Raw genomic sequence first — 13,324 nt, 5'->3', positions numbered from 1 at the left:
ATTATACGTCCCCTTTAAATGATGTTTGACCCAGTTTTCAGTGCTCATGATCACACTAATGCGTGCAAAATGCTTTCAAGAAAACATTTTGTGTGGTTGTTGATTTGTCTGTGTGAAATGAAAATTTTGAACATGTATTTCACAAGCTAACCAGAACACAAATACAGAAAAAAGTCTTTCTATGTACTTACAGCCTTTGTATATGTCTGTGGGAATCTGGACCGCGCTGGAAGAGTAGTTGACCTTGTTTTTAAAATTGGGATCGTCCACAAACTCCAGCTCCAAAGAGGTCGTGGTCTCTATCGGGGTCTCCTCCTCTCCGTCCTCCATCTGCACGCACACACAGACACACAAATCTAAATGAGAATACAAATAAAAACGAGTGGATAGAAACAAAAATAAATAAATAAATAAATAAATAAAAACGGGGAAAGCATACAATACCGTACTACATTCAGTCATCACCCAAGTGGCTTTACAGCGGCCATCTGTGGCTCTGGAGCACGCAGCACATTGTCTCGCTCTCTGGCTCATATGTTAAGTCACAAAGAATTTAGATAACACTAAGCGCAAAAATAGCAATTATTCTGCCTTTTGTCTGCCTTCAGATTCAGACAATCCAATTCTCTTCCTCTCATCAGAGAACAGCAGCAGGTATCGGAGTAGACACGAAACAGAGGGACTCATTAGTCCCTGAGATAACTATCACAAACACGCGAGGTGCCATACAAATTAACCCCAACAATAACTAGCAACCAACACCACTTAATCACTGTTTAGTCTCCCACCCATTTAAATGATGGCAGGTTTCATAACAGACTGTCTCTTTTCTCTTGCCTGCAATTAGTTAAACAAAACAACAGGAAAAAAAAAAAAAAAAAAAGTGATGATCCATATTTGGTCATTGTAATAGATGAAAAATCCTGACACACATACTACGTTAGCAAAGTGTCAGATATCAAAGAAAGCCAAACTGATAAAACAGCCAAACTGACATTTAAGCTTTTCATCCTGATAAATTATCAGTGGTCTACGATCTTTGTCTACTCCCACAGGAGGAAGAAGGAAAAATAACAGCTAGATATAACCCACTCCGGCTCGCTTTATTAGCTCTTTCTTGATCTGATTTCAGTGTAAAGGCTTTAGGCGCCCACTAAAACCTCTGTTAAAGTACTCCTCCTGAGAAGGTTAAATTTAAATTTACACAGGTTAAATATAAAAAAATAATAATAAATAACTGTACCAGTTTGTTGAATAAAACTCCCCTTTGTTAAATAAACTCAATTTGATTAATATGTTTGCTCATGCACCCAGCTCTTTGGCACACTGCCATAAAGAAGTAGCCCTCAGCGCAGTCTGGCGTCATGCTTCTGTCATTCTTCCTTTGTTAGTCACCCTTCATTAGCGTTCATCCATTGAATATTTGTAAAACCGTTTATATCTTATAGTAACCATTCATCATAAATTTGACTTGTGCAGCACACATTTCTTATTTTAATAAAGCAGCATGGGTTAACTGGATCTGACATGATAAACACTGTTTTGTTTTTGTTGTTTGTTGGGCGTTTTTTTTTTTTTTTTTTTTTTTTGAGAAAATGATCCAAAACCCCATGTCCATGGCAGAGACTGATTGATGGGCCTATTAAAATTCAATTACAAGCTGTTGGTGGATTGAGCTGGGGGGATAGTTGTCCCATTGAAAGTCAAGTAAAGAAACAACTCAGGGCTGTGACGGAGAACAGCTCATGGAAGTATATTTTTCCTCCATATAGATTTCTCCCCTCAAACTTGTCCTTTCAAGAAAAACCAAGGAAGAATATTAAAACAATAATACGTAAATGCACTGATGAGCAAGCTTATTAAAAGTACTAGGAGCATGAATGTTAGAATAACATTTACAAAAGGCCGGGTAGTAGTACAGGTCTCTCTGCTATCCATTTTTGTTTTGGTTTGTTTTTATTTCCTGTCTGCTGTGGTACGATTATGCATTTTCGATGTATTTATTTATTTATTTATTTATTTATGTCACAGCCAGGAAATGTCTCATTGTTCCACAAAGGAACAGCAGCTTGTTCAGATGAGTGGGTGGCAAGATCCTCTCCCTCTGATTATATTAGTTTTTATTGAAAATAGTCTTTACATGTGGGGAAGTTTATAGAAATAACTCATTTTAATTAGGTTTAGTCTCTGAGCCTGATGGGACAAGCCTGGCCGCCTCCTGTTTTTAGTCGACACCTCTGGGACCTGACCTGAGGCTGCAGTCTGGTACATCCCTCCTTTCATACTCCTCCTTCATTAAAATAAAATAAATCCTATCAGCATCAGTTCTAAAGTTGGCACTATGATCGCCTCTTGTTCGAAATTACTTTGGATGATTTTGTTGTTTGTATTTCATTTTGCTGTGGCAGATATGCAGTGCTCCCAGTGTGACTGTTAGTTTAGTACAGATTTGTTGACACAGTACAGGATCAGAGATGGACTGTCCCTTTATAATAAACCTGATTGGGTTAGGGATGTCGGCTTTTCAGCTGCGAGAAGGTTGAAGTGTTTGTTTATCACTCAGTCTGACGCTAATTCTGTCAATGTCGGGCAGGGAGGTTCCCTCCCCCCCACCTTTTCTTCAGAAGAGCCCAATCATAATTAAGCAAAGCAGAGTCTAATTAGCAGCGGAATAAATCCATGCAGGAAAGACTGATTGGTTCATTTTCTTAAACCATCCACCACCTGTTTTGCTCGATTCATTACGCAATTTGTTAATTTTAACTCCCCTGTTCTAAAGGTTTAATTAAAGGCTGAAGAGGCCAGGGATGACATTTTGAAGATTCTTTAATTCCCACCTTCAGCCAGCCAGGGCTAACCTGGAACCTGTGACTTATGACCCTGTGATGTGTGCTTGTGTGTGTGCAGTAGTAAGTGTTTACTTGAAAGGAAGGAGCGAGGTAAAGTCCAGCTAATTTAACAAATGAGAATTTCTACAGAAGAAACAACATTTTCAATGAGTAAATAGATGCTTTTAATACATTTGAAATAATATCTATAATATGCCACAGTAACTTTCATTTTTGTCAAAATTAGAATAACCAGAGTTGTATGAATGCATTTGATGGCTCTTCTTAAAATAAATTAATACCTCCGGCCATGACTGGCAATACATTTTTTTAGCAGACAGTGAAAGTCTGCACTGTCTGCACTATTAGGAAGGAAGCTTCCTGTGCTCTCCACTGAAGCACACTTCTAATGTTTTACTGGGGAAGAGGTGTGCGGGGGCTGATCTGGTCCTTCTTGGCAGGAACCCAGGTGGTCAATAAAACCCTAAATTCAAAATTCTGCTCCACTTATAGTAATCATGACAGTCCATTTGATATGAAGGAAGTAAAAGAAAATGGCTGTGCCTGTATATGAATACACCTGAAAGTCCAAAATAAAGTGCTGGTATGGATATTAGAGACAGTTTGGCACAGTTTTGACTTTTAAACAATCACACTGATCTTTTAGAAAGGGTAAAGTGGAGACTTAGCAGGATACAGAGTATAGAATAGGGAACAGAGGAGACAAGGCTTGGATAAGAGAGACTATTAACCACTTACCTTTCATAAAATGAACAGTAAAAGATTTTACTCTGGTGATAGAACTGTAATTGAAATGGGTCACCATGGGAGAGTCAGATAGGGGAGTACTGGTAGGCTACTGTTGGGGTGGAAGGGATGAGGAATGACCTCAGCCTGACCTCCGTCACTGTCTTTCGGTGGTGGTGGAATTGGTAAAGTGGGGGTCAGGGGGTGTGTCACTTGCTCGGCCTCGGTGTGCCATGTTAATGATGACCGATGTTCTCCAATTAGATGTGCTGACAGGCCCTAAAGCGCTGTGTCATTAATCACAGAAGTGGTGTGCGCAAAGAGAAAATCACATCATGATTTATTGCTCCTCCGCCTCCCTCTCTCACTCTCTTCCCATTCTTTTTGCGCCTTGGTGATTGGGGGGGTTCTTGTACTCCTCCTGAAACTTAATCAATCGGTGGGCGCAGGCTCTGACTGTGACCAATCTTGAGGAGGAACTGGAGGTTGCAGTGGTGGCACGGTGAGACCCGTGACTTCCAGTGCTTTTCAAGAAGAAACTGCATTTCCAACCCTGCACATCTATCTCTGAGTGTCATTCATATTCTTCCCTATGAATGACAGACATTATAGAAACTGTGACCTGACATATGAAAGCACAATATGGCTTACTTATTGCGCGAGGTGTCTTTAGGGGCACAGAGGTTTGACAACCCTGAAGTTCAGGTCTGCAATTGACATGGTTAAGGGCCGGAAGGAAGAGGGAAGAGGGGAACACTCAGGAAATTAGACTGGGGGAGGACAGCTCAAGTCACTGTCACATGCAAGTCAGCCTTCTCCTGCTCTGTCACACTGACTCACCATAAAGCAGTGTCACCGCCCTAACACACACAGACAGCCCAGGGTCCTGCGACCGGAGGTGGGGGGAGGGCATCAACACCAAGGAGGCCAGGAAGGGGTGGGGGTGGGGGGTAAACTTGCAGGGAAGGGTGGCAGGGATTGGGATATGGAGCAGGTAGGATTCAGGGTTTATGGCAGGCAGACGGAGGGGTGAGAAGCAGTCCATACTGTACTCACATAATCTGAATCCGCTTTGGAATCGTAGTATGAAATGGCATTCTCCTGTGCAGAAAAGAAAAGTGAAAAGACAGGTGAGGAAAGAAGATATAGCAGCGCTTAGAAAAGCCCCGAGCCTTTGCGGTGGTAAGCTAGAGGAAGTCATGGTTATATTCCATCACACTGTTCAGCATGAGAATATAATCAGCATCACAGAACACAGGAGGAGTAGTGTGATGTGGAATGACAGTCATGAAAAGGCGAGCAGATAGCTGTAGGGATACTGCAGATGCAATGCATCTGTGCAATGTTCCTGTTAATAGGATGCAATGCATGTGGCACATGTTCAAAACTTGTGTTTAAAACAAATTTTCATGTGTTGTGAAGTATTTAAAAAAAAAAAGGTCACTTTGTGCGGTGTAGAAGCTAAGATGCAACATGGAGTACAGTGATGTGGGCCGAGAGAAACTCGACTATTACTCCCCGGGAGTTTTACCACCCTCAGCTGGGTGTGTCATTTCCAGCTTTAAAAGAAAGGAAGCAATAGTAGAAGAAAAATGAATAAAAATTCAAAAGGATGTCAATTTACGCCACTGTGTCGCTCAACTTTACTGTAATTGCTGATCTACATTTTTTTTCTTGCTGCATCAAACTTCTGGTCTTTGTAAGCAAGCAGTGCTGTCCTGCTGTCCTCATCTCCTTTGAACTGGCGTTCTTATCTCACATGGAGGCAGGTGTGAGGGCGGGCAGAGGCTGCATGGAGCGGGCGTCCGTGGGGTCTGCCTCATTATCATGAGGAGGCTGGCTGAGGATGCACTCTCAAGGGCACTACAGTGACTGGCTCGGCCTCACTGGAGGAGCGGCGGTCATGGTCTGCTGAGGAGGAGCATCTGACGCAGAGAGAGAGCGAGTCTTCTTTTCAGGTACAGTAGATGTTGCACACTGCTTTACACAGCTTGAATCCTTTTCTGTCAATATCTGTTTGTCCCCCACTCGCTTTCAGTTTTTTTTGCTCCTCGCTGTTTTCGTGTCTCTCCTGCTGCCACAAAGAAATGCTCTCTGCATTCGTTTATCTTGTGCAGACACACACACACACACACACACACACACACACACACACACACACACACACACCTATATGCACAAGCATTTTTCATCTCTTTTGCAGTTCTCCTCGAAGTGAGCCTCTCTGCATAGCAAAATTGGGATCTTGGCCGGCCTCCAGCGCTAATTGGAGGTAGGCGAGTCATCAGCTCATCGCCGTCGTCAACAACTCTCTTCAGAAATACAATATTATCAAAACTATCACTGACAGCAAACATGGGGCTGCCCAGCATCGATGCAGCTTGTGTTTTTGGAATGGGAGTGTGAACAAGATAGGGGAGGTGAACTATCTGCCTCCTAAACCCACTCTTGATACAACTTACCCGCTCTCCCACTTTCATTCTCCAGCTCTCTAAGAGATATCAGCAGTGAGGATGGAAGGTAAGGTGAGGGGATAAGAGCTGATCGTTCAGGGGGGTTCAGATGGAGGCTGAGGTTGGGGTGATATCAAAGGATGAATTCAGAGAGTGGCGGTGATGGTGGTTGCAGTGAAGAAAGAGCCGCCAGTGCTAAAAATAGCCTGCGCCTCTGCAGAGAGAGAAGAGAAAGAGAGGGGAAGAGACTGTGGCAGAGCAACAGTGTTGTTATGTCTGCCAGCAGGATTGATCTGGAGCCCAGTCCTGCTCAGACTGGTCCCTTGCTTCTAAAGAGTTTCCTCTCACTACTGCGGCATTACAACTCATTATTCAGGATTGTTTTCTGTAAATAAATGCTTGGTTCTTGCACCCAAGGGACAGATGTCCAAGCAGCTTCACTCGAAAAACTAAACAGAACAACCAAAAAGAAAAACAAAATCATTTCACTTTCGACAAACTTAAAGTTGGGGTCCCACACTATCATTTCCTTGTTTAGTGCTAAGCATTATTATTTTAGACGTTGTTATTCATTTAAGAAGCTCATTGTGGATTATATGTCATTATTAGGTGGAGAGATATGCACAAAAATAAACAGGCGTCCATGCAGGGCACAAAAAATTATGTCAATCCACCGTTGCAATCAAAGTCTCAAGTCAGTTGAATCGTTTCAGGAGATTTTTTGTTGAGATATGTTAGATAGCACCCTCCATCACGGTCATCAAGTGCAAAGTGATACTGTATGTACATAAAGTTATTAAAGATACCAAAAAAATCAGTATGAGGGGTATTAGTCGAGGCTTTATATATATTGTCTCCTCATGCAACTGTCTTCATAGTTTTGATTCATTTGATGCATAATTTTACTCAACAACTGCACTATAACACACCATAATGTCGTCCTGAGCCGTTCTGGGGACATTTTTAACTGTGGCCAGGAATTACAACTTGCTCTTCTAGACTTTCATTCTTCATCTGTTATACTGTATATACTACGCACTTTTTTTATTAGAACTGGTGACATATACATTAACACTTGTGACTGTGTCTAACGCCATTATAGTGCTATGAAATGTGTATATACAACTCATGAGTGCTAAATAGGGTAAAATAGTAACATCCGTGTAAACATTGCCACAACTAATATAAATTTGTGTTTGAACTTTATGGGATAAATCTGTTGCCTTCTGCTATATATTAAATGAGCACCTACAGCTACGCACGTTCATGAACGCAACAACATGCAACCACACAATCTGCCATACTGCACAGAAAAGGTGACTCCATAGGGACAAGAGCTGGGACACGATGACCGTCTGAGCAGCCCTCAGGGTCGTGTGGCCATCTGCTGCGGCTGGTCATAGGTCTCCGTGGACTCAGGGTCTGAGTTAAACACACATCCAAACACCATGTCAGCAATTATCCCACACTCATCCCACTGCAGGGCCCTGCTACCATCATCACATACATGCATGCATGTATGTGATGTACACTCCAATGCATATATCCATAGGAGAGAGAGAGAGAGAGAGAGAGAGTGAAAGAGAGAGCACATACAGTACAAGACCAAACCGACACACCAACACAAGATGCACACACCGAAAGAGGCAAAGTCTGAGAAATTCCCACTGACACAAAGCGCTATCAGTAAATTAAATCTATCATGCTGAGTGGACCAACAAATTCCAAACAGGACACAAACACTGAGGTCAGGTGATGATCTCCAGCCCCTCCCCTACATCAATCTTCCTCTGCTTGTCTCTAACCCCCGCCACCCCCCCTCACCCTTATCTTGGTTTGCTTCCTCTCTCCTCACTTCGCTCCATCTCTCTACCTCCTCCTCCTGCTGCTCCTCCTCCTCTGTGCCCCTGCCTTATCTTCATCTTTCCCAATCTCTATCAATACCAGCCTCCTCTTGCCAATTTCAGATTTCAGCAAAAGCAACGGCGCGTAGGTTAGGTGCCTACTGTTGCTATAGAAACCGCCTCTCTGCTCTAGATTACAATGTGACTTTGTCTCCTCGCCAGGGCTACAATGTCTGCTTCTTTTTATGTCTGACCAAATGCGGGCCTGCCTATCTTTTGTTTGTCTGTATGCCTGTCAGTCTGTCTGACTATGAGCTGCGTCCTCTTCTGTCATGTTCCATGCCATTAGTATGCGTTGCATGTTCCTCTAATGTCGTCTTTCGCTTGCAGTTACACATTTAAACTTCAAAATGTTCCATACGAGTAAATTCCAGAGCATTTAAAGCCCAAGATTTCATCATATGTGAACAGGACCTTGAGATATGATGTATCCCGTAAAGCGCAGAAAAACAATGCAGCTGAAAAATGGCGTGTACATACCAAACGCTGTCATATGGGGGTATGGCACATGGCATGACTGAGTGTGATGTTTGGAACTAAATCTTTTGAATTTGAATTTATGAGCTCCCTCAATGGGCTGCCTGAGACAGGTTGACATTTGAATGTGAGACAAGCGCTCCATCATGGGTGGGGACAGATTACAGTCATATTCATATCTCCTCTGGACACCTGCTAATGATTTTATAATTACAGAACACACTGTGTGCCTCTCCCATGCCCTGGGGTGTGCACACAGGCATGCAGAAACATACTCACACACATCTTGCACATTCACACGCACACGTACACACATACACACACACGCAAACATTAACACAGAACACCTCACTCCTGGCCCAATAGTCTCGCAATCGTTCCTAGCAACAGTTTCCCTAATGGAAGCTGACATTATATCAAACACAATAAAGGATTTCATTTACTGCTCTTCATTACAACCATTCACATCAGCCCACAGGGTACAAACAAATACACACACACACACACACACACACACACACACACACACACACGCACACACACACACAGAACTGCTCACTTTGAGTGAAAATGCATCCAGGATAAGGAAGAAACCCGTGTTTAGTTCCTCCAACAACCAGTCAAGTTGCAGTTGACATCTGAGTCAGAATAAAACAGAATAAAACCAAGATATTTTTTCTGGAGTTTTTTAGTCTTGATTTATGGCTAAAGCATGCTTTGAGAGGTCACACTGGCCTTTGACCTTTGGCCACTAAAATCTAATCAGCTCATCTTGATGAACTTTTGGTGCCAATTTGAAGAACTGCACTAAAGGCATTCCTGAGATATCAAGTAGTGCATTTATGTATGCACCAGCATGCAGGCAGGTGGGAAGATAGACAAACTGGAAACATTATGCCTGTGGCTGCATCTGTTGCACAAAAGCACATAAACTTAACAATGTGACTTGGCTGTAGAAAAGAACAGCTTATGGAAGTTTGAAATAAAGCTGGTGTGGAGCCATAGAAACTCAGTTTCTTATCTCCTCCATTCTAGGTGCTCCTCTTGTCTTTACTTCTCTCGCTGTCTCCCTCATTCCACAGAGCACCCACATCCCCAGTGTGCGATGTGAAACAAAATGACCGTCTAGGCCATACTGTTTGACCATATTAATCAGCGAGACCTCTCCTGTATGTGGGTGAATGCAATTCACCAGGCTGAGCACATGCTTTGACACCGACACACAGATGCCTTCTGCTTTGATACACTGGAATTTTGTAAACCTAATGAATGGCATCTTCTTTCTTCGGTGGAAATACATCTAAAGGAAAACGATACACAAGGGCGTTCATACCAGAAGGAGGACTGTCAGAATGAAATCACAGTCAATCATGAAAAACTAATTTGTTCAGCTCATTCGCTTTTATATGGCCCACAGTTTTGAACAAGGGTGAAAAGGTGAGCTAATTAAATATGTTTTTAAAACAGAGGTAAATTCATCATAGACATGTAGAAATGTGTCAAAAATCTGAAAGCCCCTTGGACCACTTTGATCTTGAATTGCAGAGGTGGGCTGTGAATAAAATATGAACCTTTGTTCAATGGTGATGTGTTTTTGATTCAGGGGATGTTAAGTCCGTAGAGGGTGCAGTCATACAATTTATCTCTAAAATGGAGAAAATGCAGCATGTAGACACGGTTCCTTTTGCTGGACTAACTACTTTGTTCACTTTATCTGTGAGTGCCCATAATATTTTGCCGTTATTACTATTTCATCAATTCCACTTAAAGCAGTGAGAGTGGATTAATTTTAGAGTGCACAAAAAAAAAAAAAAAAAAAAAAAAAAGAAGAAGAAACATTTCTAAATGATCAAAAACTAAGTAATAAGCCATTCACAAATTTACAGGGTCAATGTAGTTTTATACTGCTGTGAAGCTGGAAACTGAATCTCTGTCACGATCATCTGTAATACCAATAAAGAATGCATAGATATTAACAAAATGATCTCAGATCAATTCGATATGAATGTAGATATAGAACAGTGTAAAAAAAAATTAAATAAAATAACAAACCTAGTATCAGCTGCAACCTTTTTTGATAGTGCAACTTTAGAAAATTTTATATTATTATAAAATAATATAGACCTATCTGGGTATATATTCAATTCTTGATTACTGGGAGCCTATACATCTACAAGTTGTTTTAGCCTATTAAATGATAGGGACACAAATTTGTTATACTGTCACAACTTTCCGAATAAACAAATATGCATTTTGAGGTGTCTGGTATGAAAAATACAGCCATTGTCTTAACCAGTAACGGTTAAAAAAAAAATCCCTCTTTATAATGTCAAGTCAATGAAGAGTCAACTGAAAAACTGGAAATGTAACTGTTGGCCTGGAAGGAAGCGAAAGCAAGAAAAGGAGTGAGAGACGTACTGAGCTGGAGTGAAACTCAGATAAGGGGGGGCATGACGGAGGCTTTGGGCAGCCCTGCCTCTCTCTCCCTCGCACTCATTGGCATGCTCTGCATCTCCAGGCTTTTAAGCGATTAGGGAGCTGCTGAGACCACGGCGTCCCAGCATAGCTTCATGCAGACGTTCATTTGTATGCCAATAAACAAATCTGCCCCCAGATTAAAGCTCCAACACACAGTGCAAATTCAGCAAAGTGAATGACATTCTCCATGGACTTCTCGTCAATGTATTGCTCGTCTTCAGACATGGCACCATGGCACCATGTCATGACTCTTGCAAAGGTAGGCAGCAAACCAGGAGATGGATGTCTACTAAGAGAGAGGGGAGAGAAACGGAAAGAACAGATGACAGAGAAGGAAGTCTTGATTGTTGAAAATTGAAAAATATGTGATTCGAAAAACTGCCATGGTTTCACATTCAATGGTTATATTTCATTCTCCCTAATTTGGGCCAGGAATTCATTCTTTCTCTTCTTTAAATTTCTCTTTGTAAAGATCCTGCAGGTCATAAAATCCTGCTTTTATCCTCTTTCCCTCCCTACCTCTTTCTCTCTTTCCTCCACCATTGCTGTACTGTCTTCCTCTCAGAGCCTGACACTTCCCCTTGGTAAAAGCAGTTCAATCAGTCTGTGAATATTTGAGTCCTGCGATAAGGACCGAAGGCTTTGTCCTGCTGCACTCTGGGTAATGCTGCTCTCCATTGTTGGCTGACACGGCTCCATTGAGGAGCAGGTTTTAATGCTGATAACATCGCCACACTGCTTGGACACAGTGCCAGATAAAAACGCCTATCCAACATGACACATGCATGCCAACACCTCCCAAACAAGCTCCCAATCTGATCATCAGAGGGGAAGCAGGAAAGGGGTGCTGAACCACCAAATGAAGACAAATAAGATAAACAGGTCATGGCAATATTAATGCTATCAATGAATTCCAGAGGGATTTGATAAAGTAAATGCAGTTATCCATATCTAAGAGTTTTTACAGCATTTGCAGCCAAGACAACCAATCAGAAACCAGCGACTGTTTCTTTCTGGACCTCCCTGTCCAATCAAACCGAAGCTTGGTTTGACACTGGTGCTCCACTTAACTGAGCAAATTGTTTCTAGGATCCATTTTTTCTTGAGCGTTGACTAAAGCTTTTCATTTCGCTGATGTTTTTCAGCCATTTCACCATTGTTAGCCCTTAGTGTCCTGAAAAGTCACCACCCCCTCCTTACAGGCTGGCTAAGAGTGGCCAATCAACAATCAACGCCAGCCAAGGGAAACCTGTTATTTTCGACCCCGTAATCATTTCCATCAGATGCCTTGCTGTCCCTCACGATGATTTGAACATTCAAATGACAAAAGGGCACCTACATTAAGATGTCTGCAGACAGGCATCAAGGGCAGCAGGGACAGAATGCACCGAGCAAAAAGTAAAGCCTAAACAGCCAACGTCTCTCCTCAGCCGTGCTGTGGCTCTGCATCATCCCCGAGAAAAGAAAACATACGGGCAGAAAAAAACAAAAAAATGGAATAGACATGCCTTTTGTTTGGGACAGGACTGAACAGCATTGGGCTGTAACTGTCAAATACACACCTACCAGGCATAACTTAATGACCACTGTCAATAATTGATTATCATGGCACCTGATAGTGGGTGGGATCTATTAGGCAGCAAGTGAACATTTTGTCCTCAAAGCTGATGTGTTAAGAAGAAGGAAAAAAATGGGAAAATATCAGGATTAGAGTGAGTTTCAATATTTCAATATAACATTTTTATTGTTAGAAGATGGGTCAGAGAATCTCCAAAACTGCAGCTCTTGTGAGGCGTTCCAGGTCTGCAGCAGTCAGTATCCATCAAAAGAGGTTCAAGGAAGGGACAGTGGCGAACCAGTTACAGGCTCATTGATGCACATGGGGAAGGAAGGCTGGCTGGCGTGGTCTGATCCAACAGACGAGCTGCTGTTGCTCAAATTACTGCAGAAGCTAATGCTGGCTCTGATAGAAAGGTGTCAGAAGTCACACTTGCGTATGGGGCTGCATAGCTACAGAACAGTCAGGGTGGCCACGCTGGCCCCTGTGCATCACTGAGAGTGCCAACAACAGGCACGTGATCATCAGAACTGGACCATTGCTCAGTTGAACCAGTGATCCCCTTAGCTCTAAGCAGTGATGATTTTATTAACTTTTTTACAGATAAAATTCTCACGATCAGAAAAAAAAGAATTTATCAGCTCTTGCCTACGTTAGATAAAAATCTCCTACTGTATACAGCAACTCCTGAATCAGCTGCAACGCCTCTTTTACATCTGGAATCATTCTCACCTCTGAATCTCTCAGAGCTAGCTTCTATAGTTTCATCAACCAGACCGTCAACCTGTCTATTAGACCCAGTACCAGCTCGCCTCTTTAAAGAGATCTTTTATTTAATTGAGCCGTTCATTCTAGATTTGATTAATCTGACTTTATTTC

At 42.2% G+C, this 13,324-nt stretch overlaps 1 protein-coding gene across 2 annotated transcripts in view; it reads right to left on the bottom strand.

Moving 5' to 3' along the window:
• The window catches only part of cacna2d2a (calcium channel, voltage-dependent, alpha 2/delta subunit 2a), a 133,272-nt gene that overhangs the window by 47,759 nt on the left and 72,189 nt on the right, over positions 1-13,324 (bottom strand). For both annotated transcript variants that reach the window (XM_029501182.1, XM_029501181.1), the window contains exons 5-6: positions 4,632-4,676; positions 192-330 (exon numbers count right to left, since the gene is read on the bottom strand). In XM_029501182.1, coding sequence (XP_029357042.1) covers positions 192-330; positions 4,632-4,676 — 184 coding nt within the window. The remainder of the gene's footprint in view (positions 1-191; positions 331-4,631; positions 4,677-13,324) is intronic.

The sequence above is a fragment of the Echeneis naucrates genome, chromosome 5, assembly GCF_900963305.1.
Source record: "Echeneis naucrates chromosome 5, fEcheNa1.1, whole genome shotgun sequence".
NCBI lineage: Eukaryota > Metazoa > Chordata > Actinopteri > Carangiformes > Echeneidae > Echeneis > Echeneis naucrates.
This window is presented reverse-complemented; position numbering and strand designations above follow the sequence as displayed.